Source organism: Oncorhynchus clarkii, chromosome 32, assembly GCF_045791955.1.
Source record: "Oncorhynchus clarkii lewisi isolate Uvic-CL-2024 chromosome 32, UVic_Ocla_1.0, whole genome shotgun sequence".
Lineage (NCBI taxonomy): Eukaryota > Metazoa > Chordata > Actinopteri > Salmoniformes > Salmonidae > Oncorhynchus > Oncorhynchus clarkii.
Window position 1 is genome coordinate 12900441 of NC_092178.1, and position 18141 is coordinate 12918581.

Genomic DNA, 18141 nt, shown 5'->3' on the forward strand with positions numbered 1-18141 from the left:
CAACATCAACATCGGCCCGATGTCTAGTTTAACGCCGATGTGCAAAACAGGTGTCAAAGCTGACGTGCATACCTATATAATGTAGGTAGATGATGTAATGACGCCACGAAAATTATAGCTCTACACGTGCAACTCAGCATTCCTAACCTAGCCCACAATATCTGCTGTGTGGATGGAGCAGTCAACAAGTCCAGCAGTCATTTGAAAGAGTAAGAACATTTCAGCGAGACAACTCAAAGGCCAAATCCATCCTCTGAAGGATTATCCCCTTTTTTGTAAATTTTCGCCTATAATGACATACCCAAATCTAACTGCCTGAAGCTCAGGCCCTGAATCAAGGATATGCATATTCTTGATACCATTTGAAAGGAAACACTTTGAAGTTTATGGAAATGTGAAATTAATGTAGGAGAATATAACACATTATATCTGGTAAAAGATAATACAAAGAAAAAACAACTTTTCTTTTGTATTTGTTTTGTACAAGTACAATGAATTCCATTATCTTGGCATGTGTGTGTGTGTGCGTGTGTGTGTGTGCGCGTGTGTGTGTGTGTGCGTGTGTGTGTGTGTGTGTGTCTGTGGGGGGTGGGTACGTGTGTGTGTGTGGGTACGTGTGTGTGCGCGTGTGTGCGTGTGTGTGCGTGTGTGTGTGTGTGTGTGTGTGCGTGAGTGGGTACGTGTGTACTCATAGTAGTGTAGTGAACAGTGAATAGTGATTAGACAGCTTTACTTGTCATTTGTAATCCGGCTCTTGATTCATGTTTTGATATAAGTAATACTGAAACACCACCTATCAGGGGACATGTTTCAGCTGACCATATTGTAATAATGTCTATACTGAAACACCACCTATCAGGAGACATGTTTCAGCTGACCATATTGTAATAATGTCTATACTGAAACACCACCTATCAGGAGACATGTTTCAGCTGACCATATTGTAAAAACGTCTATACTGAAACACCACCTATCAGGAGACATGTTTCAGCTGACCATATTGTAATAACGTCTATACTGAAACACCACCTATCAGGGGACATGTTTCAGCTGACCATATTGTAATAATGTCTATACTGAAACACCACCTATCAGGAGACATGTTTCAGCTGACCATATTGTAATAACGTCTATACTGAAACACCACCTATCAGGAGACATGTTTCAGCTGTCCATATTGTAATAACGTCTATACTGAAACACTACTTATCAGGAGACATGTTTCAGCTGACCATATTGTAATAACGTCTATACTGAAACACCACCTATCAGGGGACATGTTTCAGCTGACCATATTGTAATAACGTCTATACTGAAACACCACCTATCAGGAGACATGTTTCAGCTGACCATATTGTAAAAACGTCTATACTGAAACACCACCTATCAGGAGACATGTTTCAGCTGACTATATTGTAATAACGTCTATACTGAAACACCACCTATAAGGAGACATGTTTCAGCTGACCATATTGTAATAATGTCTATACTGAAACACCACCTATCAGGAGACATGTTTCAGCTGACCATATTGTAATAACGTCTATACTGAAACACCACCTATCAGGAGACATGTTTCAGCTGACCATATTGTAATAACGTCTATACTGAAACACCACCTATCAGGAGACATGTTTCAGCTGACCATATTGTAATAACGTCTATACTGAAACACCACCTATCAGGAGACATGTTTCAGCTGACCATATTGTAATAACGTCTATATTAAAACACCTCCTATCAGGGGACATGTTTCAGCTGACCATATTTTACTAACATCTACACAGTTTACATGATACTTAACTATAGTTGCAGTGCAGCTCTCTATCTATGTCCTATATGGGCTCTTGTCAAAAGTAGTGCACTACTATGTAGGGAATAGGTTGCCATTTGGGGTGTACATGGAGTAAGTAAAACTCTATAGACAGGGCAACTGAGTGTAGGCTGTAAACAGATTAAACAATTGTCTTAATCAGTTGATCCGCTATAGGTCAGATGACAGTGGATAGTTGTGTAATCCACATGGGACAAGAGATTACTGATCAACAGACTGTGCTGACCTGACTAGATGGAGAGACATCATCAGAAGTGGGATACGTCCCAAGTGGTACCCTATTCATTGTATTGCACTATAGGCCCATTGTGCTCTGGTCGCAAGTAGTGAACTACTAAATATGAAATAGGGTGCCAGAGAATAGAGTCGGCGTGCTGGGTGGGACTGGTGATAAAATGTGCAGATGGAGGGAGGGAGTGTGAGAATGGAGGAGAGGAAAGAAGAGTAGATTCATCATCTGTGACTATTAGGGCCCAAGACGAAAGGCGGTCAAGTTGATTAACCCTATGTTTCTCTATCTCTCTCTCTCTCTCTCTCTCTCTCTCTCTCTTTATCAATCTCTATCTCTCTCCCCATCACTCTTTCTCTCTCTCTTTCTCTTTCTCGCCCTCCTCTTTCTCTTTCTTTCTTTCTTAATTTCTTTCTTTCTTTCTTTCTCTCTCTCTACAGGACATGGGTCCATCCAGTATGCCTTCTGTTCCCCTCCTGGTGGGCTGTGGGGTCTCCTGCAGCGCTCTGCTCATCCTGCTGCTCATCTATGCTGCTTTCTGGAGGTGAGCACATGCACACTTTCTCTCTTTTATAAACACACACACACATCCCTGCATAGGGCTACCCCCAACCCCCAACCCAACCGCCCCACCCCAGTCTCTGCAAACTGCACAGCTTTCCATAAGAGATTAACCAAGGGTGAGAAAACCCCCGGGTTGGCTCGACAGTTGAGCAGTCCATGCCAAAACTCCAATTAGGTCTAATGGAGAACAAATCGGAGACGGTATAACCAGGGGGGACTAACTTTGGGAGGGAGGGAGGGAGGGAGGGAGGGAGGGAGGGAGGGAGGGAGGGAGGGAGGGAGGGAGGGAGGGAGGGCAGACTGGCATCGGTGGTAGAGAGAGATCAGGAGAGATCTAATGGGAGAGAGAGAGAGAGAGAGAGAGAGAGATCTGGTGAGAGAGAGAGAGAGAGAGAGAGATTGGGAGAGAGAGAGAAAGATTGGGAGAGAGAGAGAGAGAGAGATCTGGTGAGAGAGAGAGAGAGAGAGAGAGAGAGAGAGAGAGAGAGAGAGAGAGAGAGAGAGAGAGAGAGAGAGAGAGAGAGAGAGAGAGAGAGATTGGGAGAGAGAGAGATCTGGTGAGAGAGAGAGATCTGGTGAGAGAGAGAGAGAGAGAGAGGGAGTGTCACGGATCCTCTATTCCCACTGATTGTATTTGTATATGCGTATGTGCCCTTTGGTCACCATGGTGCTGTTGATTACTGTTATCTACTCTGCTCAAAAAAATAAAGGGAACACTAAAATAACACATCCTAGATCTGAATGAACAAAATATTCTTACTAAATGCTTTTTTCATTATATAGTTGAATCTGCAGACAACAAAATCACACAAAAATTATCAATGGAAATCAAATTTATCAACCCATGGAGGTCTGGGTTTGGAGTCACACAAAATTAAAGCGTAAAACCACACTACAGGCTGATCCAACTTTGATGTAATGTCCTTAAAACAAGTCAAAATGAGGCTCAGTAGTGTGTGTGGCCTCCACGTGCCTGTATGACCTCCCTACAACTCCTGGACAGTCTGTGGTGCAACGTGGCGTTGGTGGATGGAGCGAGACATGATGTCCCAGATGTGCATTCAAAAGTGACCAAAACATCAGCCAGGAAGCATAGAAGCTGAGAAGTGGTCTGTGGTCACCACCTGCAGAACCACTCCTTTATTGGGGGTGTCTTGCTAAATGCCTATAATTTCCACCTGTTGTCTATTCCATTTGCACAACAGCATGTGACATTTATTGTCAATCAGTGTTGCTTCCTAAGTGGACAGTTTGATTTCACAGAAGTGTGATTGACTTGGAGTTACATTGTGTTGTTTAAGTGTTCCCTTTATTTTTTTGAGCAGTGCATGTCCATTGGTGCATGTGAGTACCTGTGCTGTGTGTTTTGGGCTTTCGTGACCTTGTGGATTGCGCAGATGATTACGGGTCTCTTCCCATGTGATAATCATTGTGCAGATGATTACGGGTCTCTTCCCATGTGATAATCATTGTGCGCGGGTGTTATTTATTTGAGGTACTCCTCGCTCTTTGTTTGGGTTTCAACCCTGTGTTTTTGTTATGAGTTTGTTTGGTCTTCAACCCTGTGTTTTTGTTATGAGTTTGTTTGGTCTTCAACCCTGTGTTTTTGTTATGAGTTTGTTTGGTCTTCAACCCTGTGTTTTTGTTATGAGTTTGTTTGGTCTTCAACCCTGTGTTTTTGTTATGAGTTTGTTTGGTCTTCAACCCTGTGTTTTTACACTGCATGCTGTAATTTGGAGCTTAAAAAAAATATATTACGCATTCCTGCACCTGTCTCCCGAATCTCTTCATCCCCATGTGACAGGGAGAGAGGGAGAGCTCAGGAGAGAGGGAGAGCTCAGGAGAGAGGGAGAGCTCAGGAGAGAGGGAGAGCTCAGGAGAGAGGGAGAGCTCAGGAGATAGGGAGAGCTCAGGAGATAGGAAGAGCTCAGGAGAGAGGGAGAGCTCAGGAGATAGGAAGAGCTCAGGAGAGAGGGAGAGCTCAGGAGAGAGGTGGAGCTCAGGAGATAGGGAGAGCTCAGGAGATAGGGAGAGAGGGAGACCTCAGGAGAGCTCAGGAGGGAGGGAGAGAGTAGCACCAGAGCATATGGTTGTACTGGCAGGGTAATCATGTGACCATGTTCAGGAAATGAATCAGTCCATCAGTTCAACTTCATAAATTTCAATAAATTCCTCCTTCCTTATTTTCGTCTTCCTCCTCTTCCTACTTTCTGCCTTTCTGTCTCAATGTCTCTCTCAGGTATATTCGTTCGGAAAGGTCTATCATCTTGGTTAATTTCTGTCTCTCCATCCTGGCATCCAACATGTTGATACTGGTTGGACAGTCCCAGACACTCGGCAAGGTGAGAACAAGATACACACGCGCGGGTGGACACACACACACTCACACACACACTACACCATCGCTTAGTTATGGTCATGTTAAACACGATACGATTGTTCATATTTTCTAGTAGCCTATTACTTCTCACCTGTGTTCTGTCATTGTTGAAGAACTTCTAACTAATCTGAAACCTTCTTTACTTCACCACTGTGTCTGTGCCTTCTTTGTCTTGTGTCCTTTCCTCCCTCACAACCACCTCTCTGTCTCTCTCTCTACAGGGCCTGTGTACTGTTACTGCTGCGTTCCTTCATTTCTTCTTCTTGGCATCCTTCTGCTGGGTACTGACAGAGGCGTGGCAGTCTTACCTGGCTGTGATTGGCAAGATGAGGACACGCCTCATACGTAAACGCTTCCTGTGCCTGGGCTGGGGTAGGCACACACACACACACACACACACACACACACACACACACACACACACACACACACACACACTGTAAAATGTACACACTAACATACTGTAGTTATTACCTTAAGCATACAGGGATCCTGTACTGTAATAAAGGGGAACGTTCCATCTTCCACAAGTTTCCCTTCAACCTCTAGAATCACTGTCACCATTCTGAATCTGTACAGGCAGTCTGTGTCCTGTTGAAGGCATCTCCTGTACAGGCAGTCTGTGTCCTGTTGAAGGCATCTCCTGTACAGGCAGTCTGTGTCCTGTTGAAGGCATCTCCTGTACAGGCAGTCTGTGTCCTGTTGAAGGCATCTCCTGTACAGGCAGTCTGTGTCCTGTTGAAGGCATCTCCTGTACAGGTAGTCTGTGTCCTGTTGAAGGCATCTCCTGTACAGTCAAATCAAATGTATTTATATAGCTGATATCTCAAAGTGCTGTACAGAAACCCAGCCTAAAACACCAAACAGCTAGCAATGTAGGTGTAGAAGCACGGTGGCTGGGAAAAACTCCCTAGAAAGGCCAAAACCTAGGAAGAAACCTAGAGAAGAACCAGGCTATGAGGGGTGGTCAGTCCTGTTCTGGCTGTGCCGGGTGGAGATTATAACAGAACATGGCCAATATGTTCAAATGTTCATAAATGACCAGCATGGTCAAATAATAATAATCACATCAGTTGTCGAGGGTGCAGCAAGTTAGCACCTCAGGATTAATGTCAGTTGGCTTTTCATAGCCAATCATTAAGAGTATCTCTACCGCTCCTGCTGTGGTGTGGGGGGGGGCAACCCAGACAGGAAGATCACATCAGTGACTCAACCCACTCAAGTGAAGCACCCCTCCTAGGGACGGCATGAAAGAGCACCAGTAAGCCAGTGACTCAGCCCCTGTAATAGGGTCAGAGGCAGAGAATCCCAGTGGAAAGAGGGGAACCGGCCAGGCAGAGACAGCAAGGGCGGTTCGTTGCTCCAGAGCCTTTCCATTCACCTTCACACTCCTGGGCCAGACTACACTCAATCATATGACCCACTGAAGAGATGAGTCTTCAGTAAAGACTTAAAGGTTGAGACCGAGTCTGCGTCTCTCACATGGGTAGGCAGACCATTCCATAAAAATTGAGCTCTATATGAAAAAGCCCTGCCTCCAGCTGTTTGCTTGGATATTCTAGGGACAATTAGGAGGCCTTGAAATCAGCCCCTGCCTTAACGGGAAGCCAGTGTAGGGAGGCTAGCACTGGAGTAGTATGATCAAATGTTTTGGATCTAGTCAGGATTCTAGCAGCCGTATTTAGCACTAACTGAAGTTTATTTAGTGCTTTATCCGGGTAGCCGGAAAGTAGAGCATTGCAGTAGTCTAACCTAGAAGTGACAAAAGCATGGATTAAGTCAGTCTGTGTCCTGTTGAAGGCATCTCCTGTACAGTCAGTCTGTGTCCTGTTGAAGGCATCTCCTGTACAGTCAGTCTGTGTCCTGTTGAAGGCATCTCCTGTACAGTCAGTCTGTGTCCTGTTGAAGGCATCTCCTGTACAGTTAGTCTGTTTCCTGTTAAAGGCGTTTCCTGTACTGTCAGTCTGTGTCCTGTTGAAGGTGTTTCCTGTACAGTCAGTCTGTGTCCTGTTGAAGGCATCTCCTGTACAGTCAGTCTGTGTGCTGTTGAAGGCGTCTCCTGTACAACAACCCCATGCCTTGCTAAAGGAGATGATGGGGGATAAGAAATGATATAGGATAACATCTCCCTGAAAGGGGCAACATCCAGGGAGATAGAACCTAGCAATTACATCCCCTGCTCTTTTCCCTTATCCATCCACCTATCTGATCCATTAAGCCACTGATGCCCTTACCTGATATGGGCCATGTCCCAAAAGGCACCCTTTTCACTATTTTTTTCAAGGGATTGGAGGAACAGGGAGGAGGGAGTGAATGAAGGGAACAGGGAGGAGGGAGTGAATGGAGGGAACAGGGAGGAGGGAGAGGACAGGGAGGAGGGAGGGACTGGAAGAAAGAGCGAGGAGGGAGGGAACAGGGAGGAGGGAGGGAATGGAGGAACAGGGAGGAGGGAGGAGGGAGGGAATGGAAGGAACAGGAGGAGGGAGAGAATGGGGGAACAGGGAGGGAATGGATGGAAGAGTGAGGAGGGAGGGAACAGGGAGGAGGGAGGGAATGGAGGGAACAGGGAGGAGGGAGGGAATGGAGGGAACAGGGAGGAGGGAGAGAACAGGGAGGAGGGAGGGACTGGAGGGAAGAGCGAGGAGGGAGGGAACAGGGAGGAGGGAAGAGGGAGGAGGGAGGGAACAGGGAGGAGGGAGGGAATGGAGGAACAGGGAGGAGGGAGGGAATGGGGGGAACAGGGAGGAGGGAGGGAATGGAGGGAAGAGGGAGGGAATGAAGGAACAGGGAGGAGTGAGGGACTGGAAGGAACAGGGAGGAGGGGGGGAATGGGGAGGAGGGAGGAAATGGGGAGGAGGGGTTGAATTGGGAGGAGGGAGGGAATTGGGAGGAGGGAGAGAATTGGGAGGAGGGAGAGAACAGGGAGGAGGGAGGGAACAGGGAGGAGGGAAGAGGGAGGGAACAGGGAGGAGGGAGGCAAGAGGGAGGAGGGAGGGAACAGGGAGGAGGGAGGGAAGAGGGAGGAGGGAGGGAACAGGGAGGAGGGAGGGAATTGGGAGGAGGGGACAGGGAGGAGGGAGGGAAGAGGGAGGAGGGAGGGAATGGGGGAACAGGGAGGAGGGAGGGAATGGAGGGAAGAGGGAGGAGGGAGGGAACAGGGAGGAGGGAGGGAATGAAGGAACCGGGAGGAGGGGGGAAATGGGGAGGAGGGGTTGAATTGGGAGGAGGGAGGGAATTGGGAGGAGGGAGAGAATTGGGAGGAGGGAGGGAACAGGGAGGAGGGAGGGAACAGGGAGGGGGGAGGGAGGGAAGAGGGAGGGAACAGGGAGGAGGGAACAGGGAGGGAAGAGGGAGGAGGGAGGGGAATGGGGGAACATGGAGGAGGGAGGGAACAGGGAGGAGGGAGCAGGGAGGAGTGTAGATTGTGCAGAATGGGGTAGGAGTGTGTGTGCTGTATTTATGTTTGTTATATTTTAAGTAAAGTTACCACCCCGTATCACATATCTTTTGTTCATGTGGGTTGTTTTTCTAATAGGACATAATTTGCTGACATAATCACAGCTTTGTAAATTATATGAATATTTCAGAACCAAACTCATAAAGGACCCTTTCTTTGACACACACACACACACACACACACACACACACACACACACACACACACACACACACACACACACACACGCAGAGGTCAATAGCCCAAGGAAGAACACTGCAGCACAGAAGAGAATCCTAACCAAGGCTGTATTACCCGTGATGGTGAACTCTGATTCATACTAGGTCTACTTCTACCGCCTCGGGTTAACCCTAGAAGTCATAGATACATTCATTAACCAAGAGAGAGAATGGAGGAGGAACATTTTCAGTCTACAGTCACAAGCTGGTCAGCTAATGGTTGTGAAATAGCAGTGAAATGGCAATATTGTCAAGGGGATGTTCTCTTGCTGTTATATCATCCTCTCTCTCTCTCTGTTACTTGTCTTTCTCTTATTTCTCTCTCTCTCTGTGTGTCTCTCTCTCTCTCTCTCTCTCTGTCTCTCTTTCTGTCTCTCTCTCTGTCTCTCTCTCTGTCTCTCTCTCTCTCTCTCTCTCTGTTACTTGTCTTTCTCTTATCTCTCTCTCTCTCTCTCTGTGTCTCTCTCTCTCTCTCCCGCTCTCTCTCTCTCTGTGTCTCTCTTTCTCTCTCTCTCTCTCTCTCTGTGTCTCCCTTTCTCTCTCTCTCTTTCTCTCTCTGTCTCTCTTTCTCAGGTCTCCCAGCCCTGGTGGTTGCTGTGTCAGTAGGTTTCACTCGAGCCAGAGGTTACGGTACACCCAGCTAGTGAGTACACATTTTCACCTTTCACCCTTCATGTGTTTTTGCAGTCTACTTAGGGCCATTTGTTTGAAGTGATTTCACAAACGAAGAAATGTTTATGTTTACTGTATGGATTTGAATCCCCTACGTGAAGTATTCCCAACTAGTCATTGGGAAAATGAAACACAGAACAAAGTGTATTTTAAAGAAGTTGTACGTTATTGTTAATAACTTCCTGTCTTTTCCTCTGCGTTCTTTTAGTTGCTGGCTGTCCTTGGAAGGCGGGCTTCTCTACGCATTTGTTGGACCTGCAGCTGTCATCGTATTGGTAGGTACCTTTTATCCCTATTGTCATTGGTCAGTCTGGATGTCTGTCGACAGGCATTGACCCGACTCTGAATTTAAAATCCTTTCCATTATCTATTTCTTCTGCCTGTCATACAGGTCAGATAGGGGTTAGGAATAAACACTGTTTAAATGACACCAGATGGTTGAAATATGGTACTTTCAAGACAACAGGGAACTCCGAAAATAACAAAGTCAAATCATGATGTCAATGATCTTCAGGTTGGAAATTCCGAGCTCTAGAAAGATGCCCGACTTTCAGACTTGGAATTTTGAGTTGGTCTTGAATGCAATGAAGTTCCCAGTTGTTTTGAACGCGGCATTAGCAACTTGTTTACTGCTCCAGATCCATTACTCGAAGACAGCAGGAAGATAAATACGACAAAGTGAATCATTTAATACTATATTTGCCACTAGCGGATTCTTTCAGAGTTACCTGTGTCTAGTGATATAAATCAATCAATTCAATCAATTGTATTCATAAAGCTCTTTTTACATCAGCTGATGTCACAAAGTGCTATACAGAAACCCAGCCTAAAACGCCTAACAGCAAGCAATACAGATGTGTGTAGCTAGGAAAATCTCCCTAGAGTACTTAAGTAAAGTACTATTTAAGTTGTTTTGGGGGGAATCTGTATGTTACTTTACTTAAGTATTTATATTTTTGCCAACTTTCACTTCACTACATTCCAAACGAAAATAATGTAATTTCTCCTCCATCCATTATTCCCGATACCCAAAATTACTCAATACATGGCTAGGAAAAAAACTCCCTAGAGTACTTAAGTGAAAATACTTTAAAGTACTAAAGTAGTTTTTTGGGGCATCTGTACTTCACTTTCCTATTTATATATTTTTTTGCCAATTTTTACTTCACTACATTCCTAAAGAAAATAATGTACTTTTTAATCAATACATTTTTCATGACACCCAAAAGTACTGATTACATTTTGATAGGAAAATGGTCAAATTCACCAGGTCCTCACCAGACATCACCAGCAACAACGTCGCCTATGGGCACAAACCCACCGTCGCTGGACCAGACAGGACTGGCAAAAAGTGCTCTTCAATGACGAGTCGTGGTTTTGTCTCACCAGGGGTGATGGTCGGATTCGCGCTTGTCGTCGAAGGAATGAGCGTTACATCGAGGCCTGTACTCTGGAGTGGGATCGATTTGGAGGTGGAGGTTCTGTCATGGTCTGGGGCGGTGTGTCACAGCATCATCGGACTGAACTTGTCATTGCAGGCAATCTCAATGCTGTGCATTACAGGGAAGACATCCTCCTCCCTCATGTGGTACCCTTCCTGCAGGCTCATCCTGACATGACCCTCCAGCATGACAATGCCACCAGCCATACTGCTCGTTCTGTGAGTGATTTCCTGCAAGACAGGAACTGGCAAATATGGTGCAGTCCATGAGGAGGAGATGCACTGCAGTACTTAATGCAGCTGGTGGCCACACCAGATACTGACTGTTACTTTTGATTTTGACCCCCTCTTTGTTCAGGGCCACATTATTCAATTTCTGTTTGTCACATGTCTGTGGAACTTATTCAGTTTAAGTCTCAGTTGTTGAATCTTGTTATGTTTATACAAATATTTACACATGATAAGTTTGCTGAAAATAAACGCCGTTGACAGTGAGAGGACGTTTATTTTATTGCTGAGTTTAGATCTCTACTGCATGGCTGTCTGTAGAATTACTGACTGTATCCAGTGTGAATCCTTGTGTCAATACACACACATTCTCAATAATCCAGATACGTGTGTGTGTGTGTGCGTGTGCGCGCGCGTGCGTGCGTGCGTGCGTGTCCCTGCTCCCCTCATGTTGTGTTTAGAGAGCCCCCTCAGACAAACAGATGTAATTGAGACGAGGTACATCAGAGTAACACAGGCCTCCTTAGGATGACCGTCTAATTAATGAAAAAAAAAAATTAATCTAGCCTTCGGCAAATAACGGAGCTTGAGACCGCTGTCTCCCAGGGCAACGAGGTTGTACATGACGGGAATGTCAACATGAAGGTAAGACGCAGGTTAAAGCATCGAACAACATGGAAGACAGATTTATGGTGGGAAATGAAATATCAGTGGTGTGCTCAGTGCAGTAGACATGAAGATTACTACGGACAACGTGGAAGAATAAATTATACATTCAAAAGAAATGTCGCAGCTGTATCAATACACTAAAGTGCTCAGTGGAGTAGAGACAAAGGTTTGTATGGAAAAACACAGTATGTGGAGAAAATAGACTGAGGTCCAGGATTAATGATCACTGATCTGGACTATGTTCCAGTGGGCTCCTTTTCTTTTCTCAAGGTGAAGAAACAAGCTTTCTATGGCAGTCTGTGGGAGTAGACAGACACTCTTAAAGAGAGTGGAGAGATTGTAGAGGGATTGGGAGGGCTACTTTAGAGTCAGGTGAGAAAGAAAGAGAGAAGGGTAGAGGGTAGGATAGAAGGGTAGAGGGTAGGAGAGAAGGGTAGAGGGTAGGAGAGAAGGGTAGAGGGTAGGAGAGAAGGGTAGAGGGTAGGAGAGAAGGGTAGAGGGAAGGAGAGAAGGGTAGAGGGAAGGAGAGAAGGGTAGAGGGTAGGAGAGAAGGGTAAAGGAAAGGAGAGAAGGGTAGAGGGTAGGAGAGAAGGGTAGAGGGTAGGAGAGAAGGGTAGAGGAAAGGAGAGAAGGGTAGAGGAAAGGAGAGTTAAGGGAGAAGGGAGGGAGAGAAGGGTAGAGGGAAGGAGAGGGAGGAGGGAAGGAGAGAAAAGAGAAGGGGAGGTGGGGGAGAAAGAAAGATTGGACATAGTGATAGCGTTAGAGAGAAAGAGGGAAAGAAGGAGGAAGAGAAGGGAGGGAGAAAACGGGGTCAGGATGAAGAGGGACATGTCACTGGCATGGAAAATCTCTAACATGGGCAGGATTTCCCAATGGAAAAGCACTCGTGACGAAGCTTGGCTGGGGCGTGTGGGTGTGCGTGTCGTGCGCGCTCGCACAACGGTGTGTGTGTGTGTGTGCGTGCGCATGCTTAATCTGTGTGTGTGTGTGTAATGTGTACCAGTGGGTCAGGGATCAAAGTTGTAAGGACACTTAGTAGAACTCAGTCCTAAAGGGTGCACGGTCGGGACAAAGGGGGTTAGACTCGGGATCTACTCACTTCAACTCTACCACCCCCTGACACACACACACACCACACGTACACTCATAACCCTGTCCACCAAAGCCAAATCCCATTTTAGACTGTTCAGTCTGGGAATCGAAAAGATTATAGTTGGCAGTCTTGTCTCAGATCTTAATGCTTAACCTGAATCTCTCTCTCTCTGTCTCTCTCTCAAACTCTCTCTCTCTCTATCCCTTTCAGATGAACATGCTGATCGGTATTGTGGTCTTCAACAAGCTCATGTCTCGAGATGGCATTTCTGACAAGTCTAAAAAGCAGAGAGCTGGGTAGGTAGACTCGACTTAGAGCTGTAGAACCAGAACTGTCTACCTGTCTGTCACGCTAACATACATCATGCATGGACCATCCATTAGGTGTGTTGTGGTGACAGTATTACCAATTTGGTTTTCCAAATGAAGCCCTGGGTAGCTGTAGAGGAACAGGGCTGGAGAGCCCCTGGCATACAGAGTTTGGGTGGAATATCACCTGTCCCACAGCGAGAGCTCCTCAAACAGTGGTTGATGCATGGCGTGAATTAAGTGTTCTTATATTTATTTCTCAGCTGCTCATATTAAGTACAGCTCCGCTGTAAAAACTAAGTAGTCTACCAGGCATCATTGAAAAACGGACTGGTGGGAAAGAGCACAGCCTCCATGTCTTTTTCCCCTCCCTGATTTTGCATATGACCACTTGATGAGAGAACAGCTGCGCAGCCTGAGGGAAGGAACTTTTAAACAAGCTTTTTTTTTTTACTCCTTTCTCAAATCAATAGGCTATAGTCACATCATGCAGCCCATATACATTTTCATTTCTAAGACATTAAGGTTTGTATCATCACAACTAAAGTTACCAAACAACTCTAAATCTAGCATATAGGACCCGTTTCAAATGATCACTTTTTTCTCAACATGGCCACCTCATAAGCGTTCTCGCTCTGAAACGAGAAAAACATCCTTTCTATTTCATTGAGTTAAGTTAAAAGCATATCTTCAAATCAAATCAAATCAAATGTTATTTGACACATGCGCTGAATACAGCAGGTGTAGTAGACCTTACAGTGAAATGCTGAATACAACAGGTGTAGTAGACCTCACAGTGAAATGCTGAATACAACAGGTGTAGTAGACCTTACAGTGAAATGCTGAATACAACAGGTGTAGTAGACCTTACAGTGAAATGCTGAATACAACAGGTGTAGTAGACCTTACAGTGAAATGCTGAATACAACAGGTGTAGTAGACCTTACAGTGAAATGCTGAATACAACAGGTGTAGTAGACCTTACAGTGAAATGCTGAATACAACAGGTGTAGTAGACCTTACAGTGAAATGCTGAATACAACAGGTGTAGTAGACCTTACAGTGAAATGCTGAATACAACAGGTGTAGTAGACCTTACAGTGAAATGCTGAATACAACAGGTGTAGTAGACCTTACAGTGAAATGCTGAATACAACAGGTGTAGTAGACCTTACAGTGAAATGCTGAATACAACAGGTGTAGTAGACCTTACAGTGAAATGCTGAATACAACAGGTGTAGTAGACCTTACAGTGAAATGCTGAATACAACAGGTGTAGTAGACCTTACAGTGAAATGCTGAATACAGCAGGTGTAGTAGACCTTACAGTGAAATGCTGAATACAACAGGTGTAGTAGACCTTACAGTGAAATGCTGAATACAACAGGTGTAGTAGACCTTACAGTGAAATGCTGAATACAACAGGTGTAGTAGACCTTACAGTGAAATGCTGAATACAACAGGTGTAGTAGACCTTACAGTGAAATGCTGAATACAACAGGTGTAGTAGACCTTACAGTGAAATGCTGAATACAACAGGTGTAGTAGACCTTACAGTGAAATGCTGAATACAACAGGTGTAGTAGACCTTACAGTGAAATGCTGAATACAACAGGTGTAGTAGACCTTACAGTGAAATGCTGAATACAACAGGTGTAGTAGACCTTACAGTGAAATGCTGAATACAACAGGTGTAGTAGACCTTACAGTGAAATGCTGAATACAACAGGTGTAGTAGACCTTACAGTGAAATGCTGAATACAGCAGGTGTAGTAGACCTTACAGTGAAATGCTGAATACAGCAGGTGTAGTAGACCTTACAGTGAAATGCTGAATACAACAGGTGTAGGTAGACCTTACAGTGAAATGCTGAATACAACAGGTGTAGTAGACCTTACAGTGAAATGCTGAATACAGCAGGTGTAGTAGACCTTACAGTGAAATGCTGAATACAACAGGTGTAGTAGACCTTACAGTGAAATGCTTTCTCACAAGCCCTTAACCAACAATGCAGTTCAAGAAATAGAGTTAAGAAAATATTTACTAAATGAACTAATGCAAAAAATCTAATCAAAGTAACACAAGAAAATGACATAACAATAACGAAGCTACAGTATATACAGGGGGTACCGGTACCGAGTCAATGTGCAGAGGTACAAGTTAGTCAAGGTAATTTGTACATGTAGGTAGGGGTAAAGTGACTAGGCAAAGATAATAAACAGTGAGTAGCAGCAGTGTAAAAACAAAGGGGGGGAGGGCTCAATGTAAATAGTCTGGGGGCCATTTGATTCATTGTTCAGGAGTCTTATGGCTTGGGGGTAGAAGCTGTTTAGAAGCCTTTTGGTCCTAGTCTTGGCGCTCCGGTACTGCTTGCCTTGCGGTAGCAGAGAGAACAGTCTATGACTTGGGTGACTGGAGTCTTTGACAATTTTTTGGGCCTTCCTCTGACACCACCTGGTATAGAGGTCCTGGATGGCAGGAAGCTTGGCCCCAGTGATGTACTTGGCCGTACGCACTACCCTATGTAGCGCAATACGGTCAGGTGGTGATGCAACCAATGCTCTCGATGGTGCAGCTGTAGAACTTTCTGAGGATCTGGAGACCCATGCCAAATCTTTTCAGTCTCCTGCGGGGAAAAATATGTTGTTGTGCCCTCTTCACGACTGTATTGGTGTATTTGGACCATGATAGTTTGTTGGTGATGTGGACACCAAAGAACTTGAAACTCTCTACCCGCTCCACTTCAGCCTCTCTCCACTTCAGCCTCATCAATGAGAATGACGTTCGGCTCCCCCTTTTTCCTGTAATCCATGATCATCTCCTTTGTCACAGCAACAGACACCATTCATTGACCATCATGATCATCTCCTTTGTCACAGCAACAGACACCATTCATTGACCATCTACTCACAGCAACAGACACCATTCATGGACCACCTACTCAAAGCAACAGACACCATTCATGGACCATCCGCTCACATTAACAGACACCATTCATTGACCATCTACTCTCAACAACAGACACCATTCATGGACCATCTACTCTCAACAACAGACACCATTCATGGACCATCTGCTCACAGCAACAGACACCATTCATTGACCATCTACTCTCAACAACAGACACCATTCATGGACCATCTACTCTCAACAACAGACACCATTCATGGACCATCTACTCTCAACAACAGACACCATTCATGGACCATCTACTTAAAACATTTGTTTTGTTTTTTCATTATTTTTTGGTTTGTTTTTATTTCACCTTTATTTAACTAGGCAAGTCAGTATAGAACAAATTCTTATTTTACGATGACGGCCAAACCCCCGGCCTACCCCGGCTAAACCCTCCTCTGACCCGGGTGACGCAGGGCCAATTGTGTGCCGCCCTATGGGACCACCGATCATGGCCGGTGGTGATACAGCCCGGGAATGAACCAGGGTCTGTAGTGATGCCTCTAGCACTGAGATGCAGTGCCTTAGACCGCTGCTCCACTCTGGAGCAAAATGATGTGGTTGTTCTATGTCTATGGATTCAGGCTTTTTACACTTAGAAGAGATCTGATGGAGAAAGAGGAGTCTCAAAGAAGCAGACACACAGAGACACACGTACGCTTGTATGCCTTGAACTCTTTCAAATAACCCTGAACACACACAAACACCGATAGGCAGCAGCTGTATCCATTTAACTCTCCACATATGTTAATGAGCGAGTGAAGAGGCTTTTTACAACAGGAGCAGACGACCCTTCATGACCTTTTATTGGATCTAGACCGAGGCCTTGTGTTCCACTGTACAAACACTCCCACACATGTTTCCATTTACCATGCATTGTAGAGACTCAAACGTCAAGGGGTGTCAACATCAATGGCATAAATTCCACTCTGTCTACTTAGAGGCATTGAATGAAGATAGTTCAACAGTAGCTACTAGATCTATCTTCCGGGATGAAATGATTGACAAAGGATTCTGATAATGTTTAGGGATTTATAATATGTAGAGAATTTAGAAATAGACTGAGGTCATGCTCCACGCATAGCGTTTCCATCTGATTCATTAACAGAATGTACACACACACCCACAGTACAGTAGAGAGGTTTCTTCTGTTCCCTGGTTTGTAATTCCATCAGCAGAGATTTTCCATTGGTATTCATCCAAAGATTCATCCAAAGATTCATCCAAATGAGCACGGTTACATGCAGTCAAATTAATTGAATAGTTTATGATTAAAACGTCTATAAGATGTACAAGAAGAATGATTTCCCTAATAATTCTGTTGACATGGAAACATCATGAAATCAGGCTACCTGTCACGGTTTTCTGTATGGGAAAGAGTCGAACCAAAATGCGGCGTGGCTATTGAGATTCATGTTTAATAAAACAACGTAAACAAGAATCAATACAAAAACAATAAACGTAACTTGAAAACCGAAAACAGCCTAAACTGGTGCAAACTAACACAAGACAGTTACAAGGACAATCACCCACAAAACCCAACACCAAACAGGCTACCTAAATATGGTTCCCAATCAGAGACAATGACGAACACCTGCCTCTGATTGAGAACCATATCAGGCCAAACATAGAACTAGACAAACTAGACATGTAACATAGAATGCCCACTCAGATCACATCCTGACCAACCAAAACATAGAAACATACAAAGCAAACTATAGTCAGGGTGTGACACTACCTGATGGGACTTCACCTAAATGCAGGAAATTGGCAACGAATATAAACGTTCTTCCATAGCAGCCATGTTATTACTTTGAAGCCTGAACTCATGCAATCAGATGGAGGCTTGAACATGTTTATGTCCTAATAATCTTAATAATTCTAAAGATCAGAAGATTGGCTGTTTTTATCGGCGAGTGCTTACTTCCATTTTGACCTTACTCTGATTAGCCGGATAAATTGTTTACTCGGCCTGGTGCCATAATCAGTTTAATATCATATTATTAGTGGACATGTGGACATACTCAATGTGCTCCCAGACAAATCCATGCTTTCATTCCCCTGCAAAATGTATTTGATCTCTCTCTTCTCTC

At 44.8% G+C, this 18141-nt stretch overlaps 1 protein-coding gene across 1 annotated transcript in view; it reads left to right on the plus strand.

The window, feature by feature from the left end:
- LOC139391896 (adhesion G protein-coupled receptor B2-like) overlaps positions 1–18141 on the plus strand; it is a 253496-nt gene that overhangs the window by 155643 nt on the left and 79712 nt on the right. The window contains exons 15-20 of the mRNA XM_071139514.1: positions 2504–2607; positions 4867–4969; positions 5229–5379; positions 9256–9325; positions 9563–9629; positions 12996–13081. Coding sequence (XP_070995615.1) covers positions 2504–2607; positions 4867–4969; positions 5229–5379; positions 9256–9325; positions 9563–9629; positions 12996–13081 — 581 coding nt within the window. The remainder of the gene's footprint in view (positions 1–2503; positions 2608–4866; positions 4970–5228; positions 5380–9255; positions 9326–9562; positions 9630–12995; positions 13082–18141) is intronic.